This window comes from Elephas maximus, chromosome 17 (assembly GCF_024166365.1).
Source record: "Elephas maximus indicus isolate mEleMax1 chromosome 17, mEleMax1 primary haplotype, whole genome shotgun sequence".
NCBI lineage: Eukaryota > Metazoa > Chordata > Mammalia > Proboscidea > Elephantidae > Elephas > Elephas maximus.
The window spans coordinates 75,013,724-75,040,748 of record NC_064835.1 but is presented as its reverse complement, the minus strand read 5'-3'; the positions used below and the strand labels follow the sequence as shown (position 1 = coordinate 75,040,748).

The window sequence follows — 27,025 nt, the reverse complement described above, 5'->3', positions numbered from 1 at the left end:
AAACCAAACCTGTCGCATTGAGTCAATTAGGATTCATGGTGACCCCATGTGAACTGCTTCACAGGGTTTTCTTGGCTGTAATCTTTACGGGAGTAAATTGCCACGCCTTTCTTCTGTGCCACCACTTAGTGGGTTCGAACTGCCAAACTTTAGGTCAATAAAAAACAAAAACCTATTGCTGTCAAGTCAGTTCTGACTCATAGAGACCCTACAGGACAGAGCAGAACTGCCCTATAGAGTTTCCAGGGAGTGCCTGGTGGATTCCAATTGCTGACCTTTTTTGGTTGACAGCTGTAGCCCTTAACCAGTGCACAGCCAGGGTTTCCTTTAGGTCAGCAGTTGTACAGTGAAAACCATTTGTACTGTATGTCACAACTATATGTACAGTTTATTGTATTTCAATTGTACCTCAACAAAGCTGTTTGAAAAAACTAACAGCAAAAAAAAAAAAAAAAAAAAGACAGAAGTGATTGGATTGGTCTGCACCCAGCACAGACAAAATAATAGGTACTTAACTCATATTTCTTGAATGAATAAATGGTTTTATGGCCTTGGAATCATGACCTACATACAAGTGGTAATGATAGAAGGGAGACTGTAGAACTTTCATTTGTCTATAGACTCCTCATTTCCCATCCCACCTCTAACCTTTTATCCTAGTTTATGCCTGGAGCGAGAGTAGCTGCCAGCTGTCCATCTTCCTGGCCAGGAAATGGTTAACCATCATATAAATCATTCATTGCCCTGGGTCTAATCTACTGCCTGCTGTGGGGGGTGAACTATCTACTTCACCATGGCTATTTCAGGGTCTATAATGTAGTGCCTGACAACTCTTTCCATTCTGGGAACACGTTATCCAGTTTCCATTTCTGCCTTAGAGCAAATTTTCTGCCCCTGTAGCTAGGTTGAACAATTTGGAGTTAGCTTGGGTCAGCCCACCTCCAAAAAGGTCTCCAAATTTGCTGAGTTCCCCAGTTATCAAAATCCAAATGAGCCAGTGTATGGAAATGTATTATTTTAAACCAAATCTCTACATAACAGTGGATATTGCTGTTGTTGGGATACTAACTCAGTAAAGAGGGCAGTGGTGCTTCAGTGGTAGAATTCTCCCTCTCATCCAGGAGACGCTGGATATATGCCCAGGCACATGAGTGTCACCACCTGCCTATCAGTGAGGCTTGTATGTTGCTATGATGCTGAGCCGATTTCAGAAGAGCTTCCAGACTAAGATGGACTAGGAAGGAAGGCCCGGTGATCTACTTCCAAAAATCAGCCAGTGAAAACCCCGTCTGCAATCAATCGTGGGAATGGCGCAGGTGCAGGCAGTGTTTCGTTCTGTTGTGCATGGGACCATCGTGAGTCTGGGGCCAACTCAGAGGCAGCTAGTAACATCAACAGCAACAACGCAGTGAAAGTGGGTGAATTGGGAACACAGGGAAGGAGAACCAGGTCCAGCCTAAAAGAACAGCAGGACCAGTGGGGGCCTGAGGGGCGCCACCCAGCAGGAGCATGCTGATACCTGATCATCTAAAGCAGTGGGCCCACAAGTCAAGCGCCTATTATCCCAGATAAATGTATAGAGGAATGCTCATCCTTATTTGGACCAAAAGTCTCTGAGAGATGTCTGAACTATATAACCTCTCCCCTACACACACACATACACAAAAGCAGAATATAAATGCAAACAATTTCTAGGAGCCTCCATACTCCTTGAAGTCTATCCACAGACTCCTGGGTTAGAGCCCCTAGGATATAATGGATAAAGTTGCTAGAAAACTACCTGGCACATAATAGGTGCCCGATTAACTCTGTGTCCCATGGATTAATTAATGAACTAATTAATTAAAGAGTCTTGCAAATGAACAACCCAAGAATTATTTATTTTATTTTTTAAAATTTTTATTGAGCTTCAAGTGAACGTTTACAAATCAAGTCAGTCTGTCACATATAAGTTTATATACACCTTACTCCATACTCCCACTTTCTCTCCCCCTAATGAGTCAGCCCTTCCAGTCTCTCCTTTAGTGACAATTTTGCCAGCTTCCAACTCTCTCTACCCTCCCATCCCCCCTCCAGACAGGAGATGCCAACACAGTCTCAAGTGTCCACCTGATACAAATAGCTCACTCTTCTTCAGCATCTCTCTCCTACCCACTGTCCAGTCCCTTCCATGTCTGATGAGTTGTCTTCAGGAATGGTTCCTGTCCTGGGCCAACAGAAGGTTTGGGGACCACGATCACCGGGATTCCTCTAGTCTCAGTCAGACCATTAACTAAGGTCTTTTTGTGAGAATTTGGGATCTGCATACAACCCAAGAATTTATTACCCCATCCAGATTTTAAATCAGTAGCTCTCCTGAAGAACAAGCAGCAGGGAAATTAACATAATGAATATTCTTCTAAACACCGGGGTGCTTTCAGGACTGAATCAGCCTAGGGAAACCCAGCAGCGTGTTCCTCACTCCCTCTGTGTTTGAATCTGTAGTCCACACTGGGAAAGCCCGTTGCCATCGAGCCGATTCCGACTCATAGCGACCCCACAGGACAGAGTAGGACTGCCCCATAGTTTCCAAGGAGGGCCTGGTGGGTTCGGACTGCCAACCTTCTGGTTAGCAGCCGAGTTCTTAATCACTACGCCTTGTATTTCTAGTTCAGCCGTAGTTGCAGATGATTTACCTATTCGTTCCCTGAATTTAACATATATACTCGTTAACTCCATCTTCAAACCAACGACCTCAAATAATTCTACCAGCAGTGACATTTCATCCTCCCATTACAGATGGCACGATAAACTGAGGTCCGGATATCTCACGGTGTTGAACCCACCGGATAAAATGACCAGTCATTTGGGGTGCAGGAGGGAGGATGGATTGCTATCCATTTTTTCATCTTTGTTTTGGGGTGTGGGGGATCTCCGGACCAGAATATCCCAAAACTCGTTCTGCGCCGTCCCTCTGCCCCCCATGGCGCACGTCGGGGGCGGGGGGGCGGGTTGCTGCCTGGGTCCAAGTCCCCGTGAGGGGTCTGCCCTGTTTAGGTTTTGTTTGTTTGTTTTTTGTCTGTGATTTTGCGAAATATTCCGAGACGAGAGACAGAAAGTCTTGGTCTCTAAGAACAATCAAAATATTGCTTTCAACTTAAACATCTACTGGGAAACCTCAAGGTTTTGAATATCATCATTGTGGAAAACAGATTACAAAAGAAAATAATTTAATCTCACTCTCTGGACTCGAAGGGATTCAGTTTGACCTCAGTTTATCCTTTCTCTGTTGGGTTTTAAGTCTTGAGAAAATGTGACCAAGAATTAAGAATCGCCAAAGGGTGGTAGATGCCTGGGGCGGGGAGGGGGGGAGCTGGAAAAGAGGTTTACATTTTCAAATTGTACCTGGAAAATTGTCCATTTGTACCTGGTTTAAGTGGTGCCTCAGGAGCCCTGGTGGCGCAGTGGTTAAGCGCTGCGCTGCTAAACGAAAGGTTGGTTGGAACCCACCAGCCAATCCCCGGGAGAAAGATCTGATGACCTTCTCGCCTAAAGATTACATTCTTGGAAACCCTATGGGGCAATTCTACTCTGTCCTATAGGGTCACTTTGGGTCGGAACCCACTCGAAGGCAACGGTTTGGTTTTTAAGTTATACCTGCGTATTCCTTTTTCTTTTCTTTTCTTTTACCCTCACCCCAAATTAAAAAAATTCAATCATTGATTAGAGAGAAATTCCTTCTTGAAGGACACACTAGTCTAATCAGTGGGTGTGCTGAAATCGCCACGTTCCTGATAACCTCTTTTCTTCTTCAACCTTTTGATCCTCCCAACTAAACACTCAAAGGCTCTGCAACCGAATTCAGGAGCTTGGCCAGGCCTCCGCCCGCTCCCCGACGCTCTGTCATCCGAGGCGGGGACTGCCCCTGGCCGCTCCCCGGCCCCTCCCCCGCCGGCACCGCCTCCCCCACGCTGCCTTCCCGGCCGGCCGCCGCCTGCGGCCCAGAAACGCTCGGAAGCGCCCTAGGTGCACCGCCGCGCCGTCGCGGGGATGTGAGCTTCAGAACCGATTGGACAAAATGAAAAGGGCGACTCCCCCGCGGCGCCCGCGGCTCGCCAGAGCTTCCCGGGCGCTCTGACCGCGCGGCGCGCTCTCGGCCCGCACGTCCGGCTCCTCCGCGCCGCCGCCGCCTCCGCCCGGCGCACCGCGCTCCCCGCCGCCGAGCGCACCGCGCTCCCCGCCGCCGCCCGGGCCCGGGACCCCGCTCGCCATGCAGCCGCCGCAGCCCGGCCCCGCCGCCGCCCTCGGCACCGCGCTACTGCTGCTCCTGCTGGCCACCGAGTCCTCGCACAGTGAGTACCATCCTGCGCGACCCCACACACGCGGGGTGGAAAGCGGGGCGCTGCTGCCCGCAGTCCTCGCCTGCTCTGTGCTCCCGAGCCGGCCCTGCAGCAGCCGAGGGAGCCACAGAGGCTGCGGCGCGCCCCGGGCACCCGCCGCCGCTGCAGCATCCCCAGGTCAAGGGCACGGAGCCGGTGCCCGCAGTGTGGCGTGCGGGGCCTGAGGAGCAAGGGGCCCGGGTTAATGGCCTTGTTCCCTGTTCTCTTCCCCGCTCGCCCCCTTGCCTCCTGCCCGGCTACTTCCCCGCCCGCTTTCCTCCCCTCTACGCCCGCGCGGGTGACCGGGCAGCGGTGCTGCTGCGGGCGCGCGAGGCGGCGCAGTTCCTGCGGCCGAGGCAGCGACGAGCCTACCAGGTCTTCGAGGAGGCCAAGCAGGGTCACCTGGAGAGGGAGTGCATAGAAGAGCTGTGCAACAAGGAGGAGGCCCGGGAGGTGTTCGAGAACGACCCCGAGACGGTGAGCGCGGGCCTCGCGGGGGGTTCGGGAGAGAGGGTTGCGCAGTTTTCGCGCTTCCGCCGGCCGCCGCTGAAGTCCGGGTGTCAGCAGTCTGCCTAGCTGGGGAAGGTGGTCGGAAGAGAGGGTCCGTTATATAAACAACGTACACTTTACCACGTAGCCGACCTTGTCTTGCCGGGGGCGGGGGGTGGGGGGGAGAGGATTGAGAGGAGTTTGAGGAGCGAAACCATCTAGAGCGTTCTCCCTGCAGCACCTCATTTATGGGGACAGAGATCCCAGCACGCACTGATGGAGAGCCTTCGGGATTCCTCCCAGAACCTCACATTTCCTTTCCCGGGTTCCCCGCGTGAGTCCCTAATGTGAGGAGGGTCCAGTGCAAGTCACATTCCAGAACTCTTGAATATGCAGAAACCATCTCTATAAGAAATGCTGAAAAGCGAATGTCAGGTGGCAGAGGAGAAAAGGGAGTAGGAACTCTGAGGTCACCCTCACGTCTCCCTCCACGCTTGATGCTCAGTTCTCTTGGCGGCCTTAAGTCCTCTGAGAGGAGGCAGGGTGTTGAGTGGCGTTCTCCCATTCAAGACACTGCAGTCATCTTCTGTCAGCAGGCCCCTCCCTGAAGGCAGCCACTTAGAAGAAAATATGCACCATGTAAGACTTCGCCAGAATAAAATAGGGAATCCATTTTTAAAGTGTAAAGGAAATACAGTGGAAGAAACAGCTTCCTACCTTCCCTGGCCTGTTTGCTGGATTAGACAGTGAGGGGTGGAGCCTCACACAGCTCCTTGATCTGCATCAAGGGAAGATGGAGAGTTTTCATGAAAGAGGAACTGAAAGATCTGAGGGGTGGATTTGCTTGCAGCAGCAGGTCCAAAAATATTATTACAGGAATAGTGCAAAGAATATATATTTGGGGGTGCTAGGAAACAGGGGGACTGTCAGGGTAGAAAGTAGGGAAGGGTCTAAGCCCCAAGTGTGTGCAGGGGCCCCTTATAGCAAGGTGCTCTTTCAGGAGCAGCTGGTGACTTCAGGACCACAGCCTGACAGGTGCTGGCCCAGGACATACTTCTATTAATAATGTCCTTGGAGAATGCGTGGGATGGGAAGGCCAGCCAACTTGGAAGAGACTGCCCGAGTGTGGAGGCCATGTGTCTCTGCAGGAGCTGAGTGATGGTAAAGGAAGGGACAGAACGCTGGGGGGTCTCTTATTTAAGAGCATTTTTTGTAGTTAGCACCTGCAGGACCCATCGGAAGCTTGAGATGTTTGTCCGTTCAGAAGCAAATGACATTGGAAAGGAGGAATGATAGAAATAGTCTTGGCTTTACATTGTCATTTTAAACAGTGAGGTCAGAGTGATTTCACAGCTAATTTTTTGGTACTCCTGGAATTTTTCTTTTAAAGAATTCTGGAATGAAATAAAAACCACATGCAATGAAAGAATGGCTCTGTATGGCCAATGTGTGCTTTTATTTTGACTTACATTTCTTATCTGTTGACTTGACTGTCCCCTTGAGATTCCCTTTTCTGAAAGAAAGTTTTAAAACTATTGGTACAGTTCTCTTTCTGGCACAGCTAATCATTACCGTAATTGAAATCTGATAGAGATTATTTTCTCTCATTTAACTACCCTCAGTATCAATAACAACAGGGCTTCCAGCCCTGTCTCCCTGGACTAGCATTATGCTGCAGTTTTTTTTTTTTTTTTCCTAGCTTCATTTTTTTTCCTTGTTTCTTTAATGATGAATCATGGTGGCCCTATGAATCATGCACCTGGCACAAGATCTTTAAATATGCTAGTGGCAGGGCTCGTGCACCCCAGATCACCCTGGGTCATTGCTCAGTTTTGCGATTATGTGGCAGGAGCAATGCCCTCCAACCCCCATGCCTAACCTTGAAAATGTTGCTTGTTCTCTTTGGGATGAGGCTTTCTGGCTTCAAGAGTTGAAAGCGACAAAAATGCCACCCACCTCAACTAGCCCTTGTCCTGCTGCTTGCCAGCTGGCCCAGGATGGAGACACCCCACCCTAGCTTTTCCGTGCTGACCTCTAGGGCACAATTTGTGCTAATTGGCAAAACACTGTTTAAATATAATACATGATTGGTAATAAGCACTGTGCTGCTCTGTTCTTCCCAGTGTTAATTCCCTTTCTGATTTTAATGTACTTTATGTTTTATTTAATTATAATGTATAAATGTGACATCACTTTACAAAAATGTCCAATGAAGACAAGAAATAAAAAGTACTCATGATCCTGTCGCTTTAGTACAACCTCTGGTATTTGGGGCCATTGCTGTGCAACGCTTTTATATTTCCTTGTAATCAAGTGTTTCAGATCCCTTCTGCCTTTTTCTGCACACTTGTATTTTTTTAAGACTGGGGCTTGCCTTTCACTTCTGTGTCGGCTGCCATCTCCTCCTTCAAAAGCCCTCTTTCACAGTCTTTTCACAATCAGAAGTTGGTAAACTTTTCATAGTAAAGTTATCTGAGCTTTTCAGAATTTTGTCCTCCCCCGTTTCAACTCCCATCCCCAAATAATAATTTTTTTTTTCTTTATCGGTTTCCCACATTGGGCCAGCTACTCTTTGAGTCTTCCCCTGCAGTCCACGCAATTGCAAGTCATTTATTTTAACCTGCCATCTTGCATTTTCATGTATATCCTTTGCTTTGTTTTCTGGATTTGGCTGGTTTTCTTTTTACTTAACAATGAACATAATTTGAGAGGCAGTGTGGTGTGCTGGGAAGAGCCCTGGATTAGGAGTTAGGCACTGGTTGTATCCCCAGCTCTGCTCTGAGAGACAATGAGTGTTTAGGGCAGGTGTTCACCTCTCGGAGCCCTGGTGGTGCAGTAATTTAGAGCTTGGTTGCTAACCAAAAGGTCAGCAGTTTGAATCGACCAGCCGCTCCTTGGAAACCTCATGAGGCAGTTCTGCTCTGTCCTGTAGGGTCTCTGTGAGCTGGAATTGACTCAATGGTATTGGGTTTGGTTTTTGTTTTTTGTTCACCTCTGAAAGGTCCTTATCTTCTAGTCCAGACTTCTCAACATCTTTGGGGAAGTCCTCAAAACACAATTAGTGCTAACGTACCTTAGTCAAAAAAAATCGATAAAGCACTTTTGAAAGGGGCCAAAACTCATTGCTGTCAAGTCTATACCGACTCATGGTAACCCTATAGGACAGAGCTGAACTGCCCCATAGGGTTTCCAAGGAGCAGCTGGTGGATTCGAACTTACTGACCTTTTGGTGAGCAGCTGACCTCTTGAGCACTGCGCCACCAGAACTCTGAAAGGGGCAGTGCTATGAAATTACTGGAGCAAGAGTTTCTGTACTCCAGAACATTTGAGTTCTCTCTAGGAAATAGGAATTAATGTCTTTGCCTTTGAAATGTAGCTCTAATACTCTGTGGAATGAGGCTGATAGGGTTAGCTCAAGAAATAACCCAGAATCTGGCTATAAGACTTTATAAGACTGGTACCCTCCTTGGAATATTAAAAAAAAACCAAGCCCAGTGCCGTCGAGTCAAATCTGACTCATAGTGACCCTACAGGACAGAGTAGAACTGCCCCATAGAATTTCCAAGGAGCGCCTGGCGGATTTGAACTGCCAACCCTTTGGTTAGCACTTAACCACTACGCCACCAGGGTTTCCCCTTGGAATATATCCTAGAGAAATAAGAGCCTTTACACGAACAGGTATATGGACACCCATGCTCATTGCAGCACTGTTTACAATAGCAAAAAGATGGAAGCAACCAAGGTGCCCATCAGTGGATGAATGGGTAATTAAATTATGGTATATTCACACAATGGAATACTACGCATCGATAAAGAACAGTGATGAATCTGAAACATTTCGTAACGTGGAGGAATCTGGAAGGCATTATGCTGAGTAAAATTAGTCAGTTGCAAAAGGACAAATATTATATGAGACCACTATTATAAGAACTCAAGAAATAGTTTAAACAAGGAAGAAAATATTCTTTGATCATTACAAGAGTGGGGAGGGAGGGAGGGAGAGGGGTATTCACTAATTAGATAGTAGTCAAGAACTATTTTAGGTGAAGGAAAAGACAACATACAATACAGGAGACGTCAGCACAACTGGACTAAACCAAAAGCAAAGAAGTTTCCTGAATAAACTGAACACTTCAAAGGCCAGTGTAGCAGGGGCAGGGGCTTGGGGACCATGGTTTCAGGGGACATCTAGGTCAATTGGCATAATAAAATCTATTAAGAAAACATTCTGCATCCCACTTCGGAGAGTGGTGTCTGGGGTCTTAAACGCTAGCAAGCAGCCATCTAAGATGCATAAATTGGTCTCAGCCCAGCTGGAGCAAAGGAGAATGAAGAACACCGAAGACACAAGGTAATTATGACCCCAAGAGACAGAAAGGGCCACATAAACCAGAGACTCCATCAGCCTGAGACCAGAAGAACTAGATGGTGCCTGGCTTCAACCCTGATAGGGAACACAACACAGAACCCCTGAGGGAGGAGGAGAGCAGTGGGATACAGACCTCAAATTCTTGTAAAAAGACCAGACTTAATGTCTGACTGAGACTAGAAGGACCCCAGAGATCATGGTCCCCAGACCTTCTGTTAGCCCAAGACAGGAACCATTCCCAAGGCCAACTCTTCAGACAGGGATTGGACTGGACTATAAAATAGAAAATGATACTGGTGAAGAGTGAGCTTCTTGGATCAAGTAGACACATGAGACTATGTGGGCAGCTCCTGTCCGAATGGGTGATGAGAGGGCAGAGGGGGTCAGAAGCTGGCCGAATGGACACGAAAATAGAGTGGAAAGGAGTGTGCTGTCTGATTAGGGAGAGAGCAACTAGGAGTATATAGCAAGGTGTATATAAATTTGTAAACTTTCACTTAAAGCACAATAAAGATTTTAAAAAACAAAAGACTTTAGGTAAATCAGATACCCTCCATGGCCTTCGCTTCCTGAACTATAACAACGAAAGAGTTGCCCTAGAATCATCGTTTCGTGCACTGTGGTCCACAGATTACCTGCTTCAGAACCCAGGGGTACTTGTTAAAAATGCCAGGGCTCACCTTCAGGGTTGATGATTCCACCTACGCGCCCCCCCGCCCCCCCGCCCGCCACACACGCACACACTGCTGTTTACAGAGTTAGGATGCTGAAAGCTGGCAGCCTGTCTTCAATGTGTCTCTCCCAGTTTTCCCTTTTAGTAAAAAATCAAAACAAAACATCTGTCCAACTCTGGCCCTGCCTGTAGTAAGGAGTTTACAAACGCAGCTTCTTTCCCCTGCTGGCAAAGAAGAGAATGGTACATCTGCCACTCCAGCAGTTTCCCTGTGGTCTCAGGCCGCCGTAGGGGAAAACCCTGGGAGAGGGAGTGGGAGAGCCTGTCCTGGGCCCCGCCTGCTCTGCCACTTACTGGCTGGTGGATTTAGGCAACCTCAACTCTCTGGGCTTCAAAGAGAAGCTAGGAGGAATTTTCTTTCTCTGGGGAATTAGATTTGTTCATTCTACAGGTGTTTCTTGAGCACTTACTGTGTGCCAGGTATCCTCTTGCTTAACCTTTCATCATTCCACGTTGGGGGGTTTCTTCCTCTTTTTCTGTGAGGGCTGGAGCCCAGCCTTCTAAGTTATTCTCCTTTACAGCAGGTAGATAATTAAGCAGGAGCCCTATTGGCACAACAGTTAAGCGCTTGGCTGCTTGCTAAAAGGTGGTTCTAAAAGTTGGTGGTTCGAACCTAACCAGTGGCTCCAAGGGAGAAAAGACCTGGTGATCTGCTCCCAAAACCAAAAAGCAAACCCCTTCCTGTTGGGTCTATTCTGACTCATAGCGATCGAATAGGACAGAGCAGAACTGTCCTACAGAGTTTCCAAGGAGCGCCTGGTGGATTTGAACTGCCGACCTTTTTGATTAGCAGCTGAGCTCTTAACCTCTGTGAAAACCCTATGAGGTATTTCCGCTCTGCACTTTAGCAATAGATAACTAAGTACAATAGTAGACCGTCCCAGAGTCCTGCCAATTACACATAAGCTGGAGGCTTAAATGTCAGAGACCACTACTTTCATTTTATTATAAAAAACGAAGGTGTGTGCTTTTCTAACTCCTGCCCCACCTGTTGCCACAGAAATCCCTTCTCTCCCTTTTTTGCATTCGACTCCAGGGCAGTGGGTTGGGGCAAAATTGCCAGCGAGATAATTTCAACATTTAGCAACCCTATAGAACAGCTGAGCTCTTAACTACTGGCCACAGATAATAACATTTAAGCCCCAGGGGTATGTACCTTGTGTTCTGAATAACAATGCTGCTGCCTCGGCCACTGATTGTTGCCACAGGTAATCTTGTCTCAGCTCTCTGGAGCCTTATCTGCCCGAATCTCTCTTTATCTTCCTTTTCTTTTGGTATTCTCCCCCTTTTTTTTTTGGTATTTTACTTCTTGCTTCCTTGTTCTGAGTTCATGCAATGTGGAGAACCATGGGCTAAGTAATCCCTGTACAGTTGTCTCTACCTGGGATTTTTCTGAGTTCATTTTAATGCTCCAACCCAGGGACGGATTACCCAATAAGCAAGGTGTGCACAAACTTACTTGTGCTTACTTACGTATCTGTAGTACACAATTTCATATGTGAAACCCATGTGAGAGTGTGCACTACAGATAAGTAAGCACAGGTAAGCCCGTGTGTACCTTGCTTACTGCATAATCTGGCCCTGCTCCAACCCCTGCATCCCAGCCCGGGTTCTCAGCACCAGAGTCACCTTTTTACTTAAATGCTTCTCAAAGCAGGTGGGTTGTTGGCTGCCTGATGATCAGTGTTTGCTTCCAGAGAGGATTCTGGACAAAAGATTTCTTCCAGCCAGGGATTCGCCGTGCAGCTACTCATCTGTTCCTGCATTCTGCTCATCTTACTGCACACAGTGTGTCTGTCTAGCAGGCACCGACAGGTACAGCTTGATCCATGAATTACTGGTAGGAAAAAAAAAAAAAGACAGAGCTGCAGTTCTTGATCCCCCCACCTTATTTGTGTTTGAAAGACAAAGTACAGTACTTGTACAACACTGCTAATGGCATTCTCTTTCTGTCTCATCGCTTCAACACCGCCCCCACCCGCACCCCCAGCTCTTACAGACATACTAGGCCTCGTTGATGGTGAAGCATTTAGGACGGTTTCAGGGGTGCAGTTTCAGAAAGCTGCTGGTGTGGCTCACCTTGTCTTGAACCACATTTGCCCATCAAGGGGACATGGGTTTTACTTAGATGGCAGGTTCTTTCGAGATAGCTGGGGGAGGGCCACCCCTATTGGAGACTAAAGCATTCCCCTGAAGTCACCTCTTGGCACAACCACTCTGGGAATGTGAGGCATCCCAAAATGTGGCAGAGGTGTGGTGGCCTCTGTAGGTTGGGTAGCCTAAAGGATCACATAGGACCCAGGAAGCCCTGAGTCTCAGCAGGAGGGTGGGGGAGAGGAGGCGGGAGTGGAGATCTGATCTGTCCTGAATGACTTGCCATCTGCAATGTGAGTGAGCCAGCTGGCGAAGGTGACATTTCTGCCAGCAGATGGCCTTCTCACTGGTTGTGACTTCCATAGCAGCAGCAGCCCCCTCCCGCCCTCCAGTTCTGCCTTTGCTGGACCCCCCTCCCAAACACACACACACACACACAGGCACGCACGCACTTTCTATGGCTTTAGGGGTTGGAGCAGACACAACAGAAAACCTCAGACTCGTTAAAAAGTAAAAGGATCTCATCTTCCTATGAAGGCCCAGTCCTTCTGGCTCCTTCCTCAGGGATGAGTTCTCTTCACTCCCAAAAGCATCCTGTCCTGCTCCCCCAAGTGGTGCTGCTGCCCCACACTGGCCAGGCTCAGGGCAGGGGCTCCCGCCTTGCCCTGGGTCCCCTGCCGGGCATGGCCGTCCTTCCTGCGCCCTTTCTCTTCCAGGGCTTTTGCCGCTTGAGGCTTTGAGAAAACTGGTCAATTCAGTCAGACGACCGTTGTGGTGCTGCTTTTTCACGGAATTGACTGGTTGTTCGCAGAACAGTCAAACCGGTTATCCCGAGAGGCACCCTCCCTTTTCTCAAGAGCTTGCCTGCATGAGCTCAGAAGTCTGCAGATGGAGCTTGGTTAGACCAGGGTTTCAGACATCTCTGTCACCCTCCCCACTCAGGGTTCTGATGTGACAGTGGCCTGTCTCCATCACCCATATTTAAATGACAAAGGGACAAACTGAGTGAGTGCCTGAAACCATCCATGAGCACCCAAGTCTTGGGATCTACATTTCATTGAAGGGCACCTTGTGGGTCCTCAGAGCCCAGACCTGCTGCTGTTTTGGGGTGGGGGGTGGAGTGGGGTTGCTGAGAGGTACACTTTTGATTAGCTTGTGGCTTTGAGAGAAGATTCTGTACTTTCGTCTCAGTTCTGTGCTGCCTGACTCCCCTGTTTGCCTTTTGTTATGCCACAGTGTACTTTTGCCTGTGCCTGTATATATACATAGAAAACCCGGGTGGCATGGTGGTTAAGTGCTACAGTTGCTAACCAAAAGGTGGGCAGTTCAGATCCACCAGGCACTCCTTGGAAACTCTGTGGGGCAGTTCTACCCTGTCCTATAGGTTCCCTATGAATCGGAATTGACTCTGTGGCAACGGGTTTGGTTTTTGGTTTATATATACATAGAAGCCATGGTGGTGCAGTGGTTAAGCAATACAGCTGCTAACCAAAAGGTCAGCAGTTCAAATCCACCAGCAGCTCCTTGGAAACCCTATAGGGCGGTTTTACTCTGTCGTCTAGGTTTGCTGTGGGTAGGAATTGACTTGATGGCAACAGGTTTGCTTTGCTTTTTTATATACCTAAATGTATATATGCATATATGTATTTTTCTTTAATCCTAGGGTGTACAGGGATTTAGGCTTCTTCCGGTTCCTTTGTGTAATAACAGTCAGGTATCCCGGGAAAGTGCCAGGTACTGTGAATTACACCTAGTTCCTAGCCAGTGGACTGAATCTCTATGGAAAACTAATTAAAGACATTCTGAAACATTTCCCTTTGTTATTTAGGAACAAAACACACTCTTAAGAAGTTAATGTTTATTGTCTGTTTCTTGAGATTCTGAAATAAAGGGACTTTAAGATAGCTAGCTGGGGCCAGGACATTCTTAACACTTCCTGGGTTATTGTTTTTAGCCTCGAGCCATTGACAACTGTCAGAATTTCTTCATGCTTCATTTTCGCTTTGTTTTTCCTAAGCTGAAAATAGGAAGCTGATTCTATAATGCAGAGAATTTGCTGTTGCTTAAGGATTGAATACTGGGTGTTGGAAATATTCTTTACGTGTTGTATGGTTATTATATTCCAGTGAACCCGGTGACTGTGCTTTGTAGATTTTGACTCTGAAGGATTTAAGAGTTCATTTAAAAAGCTTAAAAGTGTTTTTAAAAATAGGGTTGAAAGTGGAAAATGGGGGTGGAAGACATTGACAATGAATCAGTTTTTTATTTCCCTCTTGACAAAGGCACAAATTTGCTTTGAGTGATTGACAGACACTGTGAATAATATAATATGAAGAAGAAACAGTAATGTATAGTTGGACCTTATGAATGTCGCACTCACTCTCTTGGATCTTTCTTTCCAATTGTTGGTAAAATTTGTTTCCTTCTAGTTTTTCCATGTGCCAGTTGAGTCAACTGCGACTCCTGGAGACCTCATGTGTGACAGAGAAGAACTGTACTCTGTAGGACTTGGCAGTGGCTCACTTTTCAGAAGTAGATTGCCAGGCCTTTCTCCCAAGACACCTCTGGGTGGACTCGAACCTCCAACCTTTTGGTTAGCAGCCAAGCATGTTAAATGTTTGCACCACACAGGGTCTCCTTCCAGTTTTTAGTGCCCATGATAATAAAATATATTTTAAAAACATCTGTCCAAAAAGCCTGCCATCTAGACCCAGTTTAATGAGGACCACCTTGGAAAACACACAGCTCAACTCAGCCAGCACCTGGGGAGGGCTTCTGCTAGGCCACAGCCTCCAGCCAGGTATTAAGATATAAGTGCTGCTGACAGCCGAGCCCAGAGCGCCCTTCCCTCTAGCCTGGCTGGGATTGTCTTCCATCCAGGAAGACTTAATTGTCAGCAGTTTGATTAGGCTGTCTGTTTAGTCAGCATTATTTCTTTCTGGAATTGCTAAATTGACCATTCTTTCACCATACCTATTTAATCCGTATGCTAAGCAAATAATCCGAGAAGCTGGACTATATGAAGGCATCAGGATTGGAGGAAGACTCATTAACAACCTGCGTTATGCCGATGACACAACCTTGCTTGCTGAAAGTGAAGAGGACGTGAAGCACTTACTAATGAAGATCAAAGACCACAGCTTTCAGTATGGATTGCACCTCAACATAAAGAAAACAAAAATCCTCACAACTGGACCAATGAGCAACATCATGATAAATGGAGAAAAGATTGAAGTTGCCAAGGATTTCATTTTACTTGGATTTGCAATCAACAGCCATGGAAGCAGCAGTCAGGAGATCAAAAGACGCATCGTATTGGATAAATCTGCTGAAAAGGACCTCTTCAAAGTGTGGAAGAGCAAAGATGTCACCCTGAAAATTAAGGTGCACCTGACCCAAGCTATGGTATTTTCAGTTGTATCTCATATGCATGTGAAAGCTGGACAATGAATAAGGAAGACCGAAGAAGAGTTGACACCTTTAAATTGTGGTGTTGGCGAAGAATATTGAATATACCATGGACTGCCAAAAGAACGAACAAACCTGTCTTGGAAGAAGTACAGCCAGAATGCTCCTTAGAGGCAAGGATGGTGAGACTGCGTCTTACATTTTTTGGATGTGTTGTCAGGAGGGATCAGTCCCTGGAGAAGGACATCATGCTTGGGAGATTACGGGGTCAGCGGAAAAGAGGAAGACCCTCAATGAGGTGGATTGACACAGTGGCTGCAACAATGAGCTCAAGCATAACGATGATTGTAAGGATGGTGCAGGACCGGGCATTGTTTCATTCTGTTGCTCATGGGGTCGCTATGAGTTGGAAGTGACTCCATGGCACCTAACAACAACAACAACAACAAGGTGACCATCCTTATGAAAGCTGCTAATTTACAGTTAGGCACTCCTTGCCGCTCCCCCTACCCCCCCATGGCAAGAGCAGTGGGCTTTCAGTAGCAGAGCCTTGGACTTTGCATATTATGGACTATTTCCATTTCTAAGGTGAAAGGCTCCATTTTACTACCTTCTTCTATTTGTAGGAAAGACAGAAAAATAATGTAACAGTGTTTACAAAACAGACAAACAAACCCATCGCCCGTGGAGTTGATTTTGACTCACGGTGAACCCTGTAGGACAGAGTGGAACTGCCCCAGAGGGTTTCCAAGGAGCGCCCTGGTGGATTAAAACTTTGGTTAGCAGGCAAGCTCTTAACTACTGTGCCACCAAAGCTCCAACAACATTTACAGGCAGGTGAATCACTTTTTCTTTTTTTTTTAAGAAATGACTGACCAGCATCAAAAGTTGATAAAATTTGTATTATGAAAAACATAGGTTACCCATGATTTCTAGAATGGTCTTCTGTGGAAGGAGAATCGTGATCGTGACTAATACTGTCTAGTAATCATAATAGCACACAGTATGTCCCAGGCATTGTTCTCAACATTTACATGTATGGAATTGTTTTGTCTTCATAACAACTCTATGTAATAGCGACTGTCATCATTCCCATTTTTCAGATATGGAAACTATGGTTGAGAAACTTCTGGGGTTGCACAAGAAGCGGCAGCGCTGAGATTTCATCTTCAGACGTTTCAGCTCTAGAGAACCCCATCTTAATCAGTGACTATTGCCAGCAGAGATTAGTGGGGAGAGCAGAGGATCCAGGTGATACAGCAGGCACCACGAAGCCTTAGTGTGCTCGTGGTAAAGGGAATCGTGCCCCCTCAGGTCAGCAGGTGATTGGAGAGTGTCAAATGAAGTAGTATATGCTAACGCACATGATAAATTATGGCATATGTGCTAAGGCACGTGATAAATCACGGCATATATGTACAGTTTGATTGATGGTAGCATCAGCATGGAGGGATCAGGATATAGTACAGGTCGAGGATAAGCATGGTATATACAAATTATCAACTCAACAAGGAGCATAAGTTCAGTGTGAGTGCTTTTGTGCTGGGTCTGCAGAGCCAGGCTATACCTATTACACACATGGCGACTTTTGCTTTTGTACTGGTTGAGTTTCCTACCTGGTGAGTTTTGCTGACCTGATGAGGTGAGAGGAAAGTGCAAACCCACATCCGCTGCTCCAGCTTCCTGACACCTGCCGACAGCCACCTTCTAATGCTCTTCTGTCCAAAGCGTTTCATGAAGAAAACACCTGTCCAAAGCAAAAGAATCTGAGCATATTTTCAATCCCCCAAGAAGGCTGGGACTAAAACCACCAATCGTTGGTCAGTGAGACAGCGTTAGTGCCACGTGTTACTGGTTTTCTGGTTGCAGACATGCTCAGAAGCTTGGATAAAACTGAGTTAAAAACGGACCACATTTGTTGATTGGGCACCTGCTAGGAAAGTCTCCACAGCTTGATTCAAGAGGCTTCGTAGTTGAGTGGCGTTAGCAATTTGCTTTTGCGTCATATTCGGGTAGTTACGCATCTCCTGTACCCTTGATTTGTTTTAATTAAATTAGCTGGGCAGAGTCCAATAGAATGAGATGCAAGGAGAGATGCATATGACACATTTCGAGGCAGCAACAAATAAGAGGCCTAGAGAGGGACCCCTCTCCGGGTTAGAAGCCTTGAAGTTGGGTCTTTGAATTGATTCACACTTGCTGATGAAACCAATCGTTTCAAAGGAATTGGGACACACTTAGAATCACACAGAAAGCCAGGGTCATAGTCACATGTTCAGGAAGCTTTCTTTGGATTCAGAGAAGCACCAAGATCCACTTAAAGTTCTCTTTTTATAAGCCTGAGGAACAATCGAGAATTTTGCAATAGCATTTGTCACAGACTCATAATCCTGTGGCCGGCAAGTCTTAGGCGTCCTGTTTAATCCTAGGCACTCATGAAACTGAAGTTCAGTCATTTATTTCGGCACATGTCCAAGTTAGCTCTTTAACCAGATGAAAAGTCAGGTCACCAGCCTTCAAGTTTAACATGTTAACGTTGAAGTGATTAACACCTTCCTGAAGTTATTGAACTTGGGCCCGAAGTAATTGCCTACACAACTCATTATTCATAGGGAAAACTGACTTCACTAAGAAGATTGACTTGGGCCCACGTTATTTTATCCAACTGCTAAATTGTTAACCCTGTATTCCACTGAGGAGTCTCTAGGTGGTATAAATGGTTAATGTACTTGGTTACTAACCGAAAGTTGGAAGGTTTGAGTCTACCTAGAGGTGCTTTGGGAGAAAGGCCTGGAGATCTACTTTGGAAAAATCAGCGATTGGAAACCCTAAGGAGCACAGTTCTACTCTGACACACATGAGGCAGCTAGTTAACTGGTTTCTTTACCGATAGTGAACTCTATCCAGAACCTGCTGGAATTTTCCCTGCTGGGATTTTTCTTTGCTCCAGCAAAGCTTATATGTTGAATGTATTCTACATGCTGGGTGCCCTGCTAGGGGCTTTTGGAGTGAGCCTTTTGTTTCAGGCCAGTAGTGTAATAGAAAGGCTTTGGAATAAGAAGGACAAGGGTTTGAATCTCAGCTTTGCCACGGTGCAACTATAAACAAGTTACTTAAGCTCTCAAAGTCACCGTTGCTGCAAATGTAAATTGGAGATACTAACGTCTATTGTGGAAACCCTGGTGGCATAGTGGTTAAGAGCTACAGCTGCTAACCAAAAGGTCAACAGTTCAAATCCACCAGGTGCTCCTTGGAAACGCTACGGGGCAGTTCTACTCTGTCCTGTAGGGTAGCTATGAGTGACAAATGACTCAGTGGCAACTGTTTTTGTTTGTTTGTTTAACGTCTATTGTATGTGGTTTCTGTGAGAATAAAATTAAATGAAAGATGTATTAGTTTCCTAATTGCTGCTCTAACAAAACCACAAATTTAATGGCTTGAAGCAACACACTTAGAACTTATAGTTTGGAGGTTGAAGTCCAGAATGGGTCTCGCTGGGCTAAAACCAAGGCGTCAGCAGAGCTACATTCCTTTCTGGAGGCTCTAGGGGGAAATCATTCCCTTGCCTTTTCCAGATTCTAGAGGCTGCCTATCTTTTTTGGCCCACGGCCCCATTCTTCCATCTTCAAAACCAGAATGTCAGGCTGAATCTTTCTCATACTACCATTTCTCCGGTTCTCTCTTTTCTACCTCCCTCTTCCGCTTGTAAGGACCCTGATGATTATGTTGGGTCCGTCCAGAAAATCCAGGATAATCTCCCAGTATCAAGCTCAGCTGATTACCAACAGTGATACCATCTGAAGCCTTAATTCCCCTTTGCGTGTAACCTAACGTGGAACAGGTTCTGGGGATTAGGGCATGGGCGTATTAATTCTGCCTACCACAGAAGATACATAAAGGGCTTAGCACTGTGCCTGGTATTTAGAAATCCCTCAATACATTATACCCTTGATTTTAATAGAGTTCCGGTTGAATCCCACATATAAATCACCTTTCTCCAATAAGAATTTGGCTGGTGTAATCTAACATTAGAACCCGTTTAGATTCCTGAGAAGAGATTTAAGCCTGCTCAGCACAAAGGTGGTTCCTATGAGGCAGAAGTCAGACATACCTTTACTCTCCAACTTTTTCACCATTTCTGACCCCAGCTGTCCTCCACAGGGCACTCTCTAGTTCTTTTCTGAGTTTGGTAATTTGTTGGCACTGGCCACACAGAACTCACAGACCAGATCCATAGTTACAGGTTTATTAGGGAGGTAATAGGCTACAGCTCAGGAGACAGGATTACCTTCATCAATCAGGACAGCTTCCAACCAGGTCTGCTCTCAGTTTCTTGGCCATGCCAGCCAATGGCCCTTCTCTAGGCCTCTGCCACTGTGCCCGCTAGGCCTCTACCCTGCTTTGGCAAGTGTTAACAGCTTTTTAGCTCCACCAACAAGTGCCCAGAGGCACCTCTCTCCACCAGCAAGCCTCTTGCTCAAAGGCACTCAGCTCTCTTTCGCTCTGTGGGCCAGCAAGCCCACCACAGCTGTCTGCTGGTCCTGTGGTTCCCGTGGCTTTAGGAGGTTCCCTCTCTCTCTGTATTGCCTCTCTCTGAAGCCTCCGTTGGGCTAGCTGCTTATATACGCAAACTCCTTATTAATTTCAAGGCATGGTCCTCCCAGCTGGGCCACAAACTGACCAATCCCCACAAGATAATTTAATCCTTACTGGTTAATTTTATGCACCCTGTTTGTATAGTAATTGACCAATCTTTTTGCAAGATTTGTGGCAGCCAGACATTTTGGGCAGAACTGTAAACCTGAGGCCAGAAAGGGCATATATAAGAGAAACTGATTGCACTGCAGCTAGCCATCTAGAAGGCAGGGCCTACCAGAGTGTGGCAGCTAGTAAGGGCTTCATCATTTCTTGACTTCTTTTTTCTGCTCATACCTGTGAGTGGCATCCATTGCTAAACCCTGCTTTTGACATCAAGAACAAAAGAGTTCGCTGTGCTTAGCTGTTCATAATAAACAAGCAACAAACAAAGTACTGTGAAAAGTGAGAACCCAACAGTCCTAAAGGACCTCGCTAGAAGAGCACTGTCAGTACAGGGGAAAAGGCCATTTCCAAGGAGCAACTGGTGGATTCAAACTGCTGACCTTTTTGGTTAGCAGCCGAGTGCTTAACCACTGTCCCACCGGGCCTCTGAGATCACCATTACATAATAAATGTAAAAATTGTTCTTTAGAAATGAAACTACACATCATAAAAATCAATTTATTCTACTTTGTAGAATTTTGATTATAAATGCAACTAAATCAAACCCATTGCTGTCGAGTTGATTCCGACCCATAGTGACCCTATGGGACAGAGTAGAACTGCCTCACAGTTCCCAAGGAGTGCCTAGTGGTTTTGAACGGCTGACCTTTTGGTTAGCAGCCATAGCACTTAACCACTATACCACCAGGGTTTCCAAATGCAAAGATTGAATTAAGAGCTGGGATAGGGCATAACTTTTTCAATACAATGATTTAAACTCAACAATCTTACCATAGATGGGGATATTTTCACACACACAAAAAAAATGCTCGATGACTTTATCCATCTTCAAATACACTTTGAGAAATGTTATGAATTGAATTGTGTTCCCCAAAAATATGTCTCAAATCCTAACCTCTATGCCTATGGTTTTACTCCCATTTGGAAATGGATTATCTTTGTTATATTAATGAGGCAGGATTAGTGTAGGTTAGCAGCCGAACTCTTAACCACTGCACCACCAGGGCTCCTGGTTATGAAAAAGTACCCAGAAAACTTGGCTATCCAGTTGTGATTGTAACTGGCTCCTTGAGGGCCCCTGCTAGTTCAGGACTCCCCTGTAGTTGCCACAACTCTGATTGTGTGGAGTACAGAGGAGACGGCCATCTGGGCATCCAGGTGGGTGAGACCTTCGAAGGCGCAGCCTGAAGCAAGCTGAGGGCTTCTGTGCAGCTGGCCCAGCTGTCACTGCTATAAGAGGCTTTTCCCATCTTTCATTTCTGTAGCTCGATGGTAACGCCCAGGATTTCGATCTGGCAGGAACTTCTTCCAACCAAACATGCATTTTCTTGTTAGATTTGGAATTGTATTAAACTCAAGGATGGATTACCCAACAAGCAAGACAGGCACGGGCTGAATTGTGCTTACTTGCTAAATCTGTAGTGAGCGATTTCTCATGGGTTTCGCCACTTCTTTACTTTTGCTTACTTACTTACTCATCTGTATAGCAGAGATGTGGTGAAATTGTTCACTACAGATTAGTAAGTAAACACAGTTCAGCCCGTGTGTACCTCGCTCACTATAAACCGGTGCATACCATGCTTACTGGTTAATGGACCCCTGATTAAACTCATAGTGTCTGAGGAAGGAAGAGAAGCATGTCCTTGCCCTCTTTGGGGAAAAATGAAACCAACATTCAAAATAAGCCTGTCTCCCCCTGGTTACAAGCAGCCCTGCTGACTCCATTGATTTCCTTCTTCTTGGGGGTTCACCCCCTGATAGGGCCAGCCCCGTGGGGTCCCCTGTCCTGGGGCCTGGGGTAGGGGGAGAAACCAGAAGCCTTCTGCCTGGAAAAACCCCTCTGTGAGTTTCCTAGGGCCATTGTAACAAAGTACCGCAAAGTGTCTTAGGGCTGCCGTAAGAAACTACCACAAAGTGCTGGGCTGAAAACAACAGAAGTGTGTTCTCCCACAGTTCTGGGGGCCAGAAGTCCAAAATCAAGGCATCAGCAGGGCCAGGCTCCTTCCAGAGCCCCTAAGGGAGGACCCTTCCGTGCCTCCTCCATCTCACGGCTCCAGGTGTTCTTGGTTTGTGACAGCATCTCTCCAATCTCTGCCAATGTCCGCCTTCCTGTGTCTCTTCTGTTTTTCAATAAAGACACCAGTCATATTGAATTTGGTTGTTGTTGGGTGCTGTTGAGTTGATTTTGACTCATAGCAACCCCGTGTGACAGAGTAGAACTGCCCCACAGGGTTTTCTAGGCTGTCATCTTTATGGGAGCAGATTGACAGGTCTTTCTTTCTCCCACAGAAAAGGGTATGGGTTTGAACTGCCAGATGCTTGGTTAGCAGCCAAGTGCAGACCTGTTGCACCACCAGGGCTCCTGTATTGGATTCAGTCCCATCCTTCTCCAGTGTGACCTCATGTTAACTGATAACATCAGCAAAGACCCTATTTCCAAATAAACACATTCACAGGTCCCAGGGGTTAAGACTTGAACATAACCTTTTTTGGGGGCACAGAATTCAACCCATAACAGCACCTAGAGCGTGCAGCAGTACTGGGGAGAGTCGTTTTCCTTTGATCACCCTCTTCGGGCGTGGAGGAACCAAGTTTCCGTCATGTGGAGTGCTTATGCCAGACAACCGGTTTATAGACGCTTATGACGGGATTTTGCAAAGAAAGGCGAGAAGGACTTTGATGTGGCCCATGCTAGAAAAAGATGAATAGAGCTAACACCAGTCTAAGAGAGATGAATAACTCTAATCTACTGACTTTAATTTGTTTTATTACCTTGAACCTGTCATTTAAACTATTGAGGGATTTATTTTATTGATGCGGGTATATAATCTGTTTTTCTTTGGAGTTGCAGTGCTTCTATCCATTTCTTATTGGGACAGCTTTCCCTCCTCTAAACACCATGGCACAAGAATTTTTAAGTTTTAAAATTTAAAGCAGGTGAACATTTTAAAAGCATCCCACAGCTCTGTTATTATGTTCTATTATATAATTATGTAATCTCACAGCTCTCTTGTTATATTGGAGATGCCTTAGGTCCTGAAAACCAGAGTTGGGGACCACTCCTTTACACATATGTGAACTCAGAGGAAGAGTTTCCTTTCTAATGAACATAAAAGCACTGTACGGAAGTGGGAATGCTGACTTCACGTAATAATAGCAGTAACCCTGAGGGTGGTGAATGCGGACATATTAGTAAAGAACTGCACGTCTCATGAAATAGTTATTATTTGCTTCTTGAACCATCTTAGTTTCCAGAGTCTTTTCTAAAACAGGAAATAGGTGGAGAGAAAGAATTGCTAGAAGATGTGTCTTGAAAAAGTGTCTGGGGGATTGGTGGGCGTATATATAAACACACCATCTAGTTCGTACAGGAAATATGACTAAAACTTGGTGATCTACAAGCTGAATCTGGCAAAATTCAGAGAGATTAACATGTCATGGGCGTGAAATAAAATCTTTTCACCCTAGGTACAAGATGTTGAAGGACATTCATTCATGTGTTCCACAAATACTATTGAGTTTGTGCCATGCATTTGGCCTTGTCCTAGGCTCTGAGCGTAGAGCAGGGAACCTGCCTTTGTGAAACTTAGATTCTAGTGTAGAGAGCGTGTTTTATTATTATTATTCTTCATGATTATTAGCAAAAGCTCATCTTGGAGTTGGGTAGGCTGTGTTTCACTTCTAGTACTGTCAGTATTCCATGGTCACAGGACTTTTATGCAAACTGTTCAACCATTTTTGCCCCTTTTATTTAATAATGTGTTTGAGCATCTACGGAAAAACCCTAGTGGCTTAGTGGTTAAGAGCTACGCCAGCTAACCAAAAGGTAGGCAGTTCGAATCCACCAGGGGCTCCTTGGCAACTCTATGGGGCAATTCTGCTCTGTCCTGTAGGGTTGCTATGAGTTGGAATCAACTCGGCGGCAACAGGTTTGGTTTTTGGTTTTGAGCATCTACTACTTGCTAGGACTTATGGGGGATACTAAAGTGCTTGAGTCAAGGTCCCTGCTTCTAAAAAGCTTACATTTCAGGAGGAGAGGGATGGGAGCAACAGGGCAAAGGGAGATGGGGAGAATCCTTGTGGAAAAATAACTACTACAGGTAAACATTGCCCTAAGCATCTTGAATGGTTCAACGGCATTCTAAAGGAATTCAGGAGGTGAGGGGACATTTTTAGGGCAAGCAGTCAAGGGGAATTTCTTGGAAGGACATAGTATTTTACCTGGGCTGGAATAATAGCTGCTATTACACAGCAGGAAAAGAAACGAGAGGGAGGCAAAACAAGCCTTTCAAATAAAGGGAATAGAACAAACTAAGCGGAGAGGTGGGAAAACCCAAGGGGAATTTGGAGTGGGGGCGTGGTCTCTCCCTCCCTGGGCTGATGTATGGGGTTTGGTGTGGTCTTTGCCCCTAAGCAGGGGTGGATTGTCCAATAGGCAAGGTAAGCACGGTGCTTACCTGGTTTACCAGGTCATCTGTAGTGAACATTTTCAGCACATCAAAGATTCTGCTTCTGGGTATGGCTGGCATCTGTCTCTCTCCCAACCCCACAGCTCCTTCCTACAGAATGAAAGCCTCTTTTCAAATTTACAGTCCCTGACAGGGGCAGATGACGCAGTAAGGAAGGTAAGCATGGGCTTATTTGTGCTTACTTATTAATCTCTAGTGAGCAATTTCACAACAAAGACGTGGTTGGAGTGCAACTTTAAGAAATGAAGATGTTTAGCAAATATTTGAAGGTTGCGCTTACCAAGATCTTTGAACCTTCAGAACTGTGTAAGCAGCCTTGTGTACAAGCTACACGAGGGCGACTAGGAGTCCCGCACATTTTAGACTCAAATGCCGTTTTCCATCTTGATAACTGACCGCACGCGTTCCACAGTCTTACTTTGTGTGATTTTTGACTATTTTTGAAAAGCAAGTCTGCCCTCGGAGGATGAAGTGTAGTTACCGCTGAAAAGCCTCAACAAGCCTGCACACTGCAGCAGTTGCCACAAAGGAGTTCCAGAAATATTTTGGCCAGGGAAAGAATTTCACACGATGACCACCTGGAACGGAATTCTGTTCCCCTAGGTATCTGAATTCTCTTTGATACATGTGTGGAAGAGCCAGGTCGTGGTGTAGTTAAGGGCATGGCGTTGCTCTAACCCCTGGTTTATAGAAGAGGAAACTGAAACCGAAACTCGCTGAAGGTCGCAGTTAATTTTGGACCTGGGATTTCAAACCAGGTGCCCTGGCCCCGCAGTCTCTGTTCTGAACTGCCACACCTTGCTGCCTCTCCTGGGCAGAAGATGCTCAGTGAATGTTGGGGAGTTATTGGCAGTCCGGCTGACCCACTGTTCCAGTGTGGAATGTATTCTTTACCTTTTGGTATGTGAGAAAGTTGCCAATTGGAGCCCTGGTGGCACAGTGGTTAAGCGTTTGGCTGCTAACCAAAAGATTGGCAGTTCAAATCCACCAGCAGCTCCTTGGAAACCCTATGGGGCAATTCTACTCTGTCCTATAGGGTCTCTATGAGTCAGAATGGACTTGACTGCAAGGGGTTTGGTTTTTGTTTTGTTTTTTTAAGGGGTTCAGTGGGAGCTTTGAGGGAGGTGCAGACAGTGAGTCCTGATAGTTAGTGCAGAAGTGGAGGTGGGAGCCAGGAATGGGCAGGCTCAGGTCTTACTGAAATATCTGTCCACAAACATTTCAATTCTCAAGGATTTTACCAAATACCTTATTTGTTCTCCTTTCTTACTTTTCCCTGGTTAATGAGGTGACCATTGGTGTGACAGAATGCCAAAATATGGATCTGTAACTAAGGGAACAAAAACTAAAGTGGAAGTGAGGGGCCTCCTATGGCTGAGGAGATTTATCTTATTCAAATACTTTTCAGTAGTTCCAGAACAAATCGCCTTACTCTAACACTTTTTGGTAGTTGCAAAACAAACTGCCAGACCTTGTTTGAAACCTCAAATGGGACTAAGCCCCTGTCTTTCAGGCTTAGCTCCCTCATCTGAGCTTCCCTCACAGGTGTTTTTGGTCACGTGGTCTCCCACCTGTATTTACAAAGTCCAAGTAAGCAAGGATGCAAATAGAATCTGAATCTTCTCAAGGCTACCGGTTTTGTTGATGAAGTTCAACACTCTTGTTTACACAGGAAAGTTCTCTGGAAGGCTTGGATCCCCAGTCAGGATCCAAGCTTCCATAACCTCCTTGAAACTTGGGAGCTTGGAGCAAAGCCCCTGGCAGTGTGGTTTTCTCCAAAGTACAGCTGTGTGTGTGTTTCACAGGGTGCTACTTTACTTTTGTGCAATCCTCTTCCTAGTACTGATAATAAATCACATTATGTTTTCTAGACAATTTGATTGTTTATTCTTACAAGCACTTAACACCCTGTGTCTAATGGCTACCTAGAAGGGTGCCAGCTCATATGCAGCCTTTTCAGAGCCTCATAATAAAGGTGCCAATTATCAGCACAAAATAAAAAGGTGTGTATGTAGCAGAGATTGGAGTGAATAGCGGACAGAAAGTTATGTAAATGTCAGTTAATGGTAAGGACTTAATTTTAAAAACACATTAGCAGTTTGTAAACTTGAGGGAACCATATTATTTCACTTCTGTACTATTCAAAGAGACAAGCTGATAGCATTGATCTAGATTTTTCTGCCAAGCTGGTATGATATAATTAAAAGCAAGAATCCAACATTTTGTTCAACTGTGTGGAAACTGGACAACTTAGTGTGTTGCTCCTCCATCCATCCGTCCATCCGTCCATCCATGCTTTCACCTGATGGTTCTTCAGGGCCTTCTGTGGGATAGTCAGCACCAG

At 46.0% G+C, this 27,025-nt stretch overlaps 1 protein-coding gene across 1 annotated transcript in view; it reads left to right on the top strand.

Annotated features, from left to right (window-relative positions):
* The first annotated feature begins 3,955 nt into the window (after positions 1-3,955).
* GAS6 (growth arrest specific 6) overlaps positions 3,956-27,025 on the top strand; it is a 77,570-nt gene continuing 54,500 nt past the window's right edge. Inside the window, exons 1-2 of the mRNA XM_049856237.1 lie at positions 3,956-4,331; positions 4,669-4,835. Of these exons, the coding sequence (XP_049712194.1) occupies positions 4,250-4,331; positions 4,669-4,835 (249 nt within the window). The 5' untranslated portion in view covers positions 3,956-4,249. The remainder of the gene's footprint in view (positions 4,332-4,668; positions 4,836-27,025) is intronic.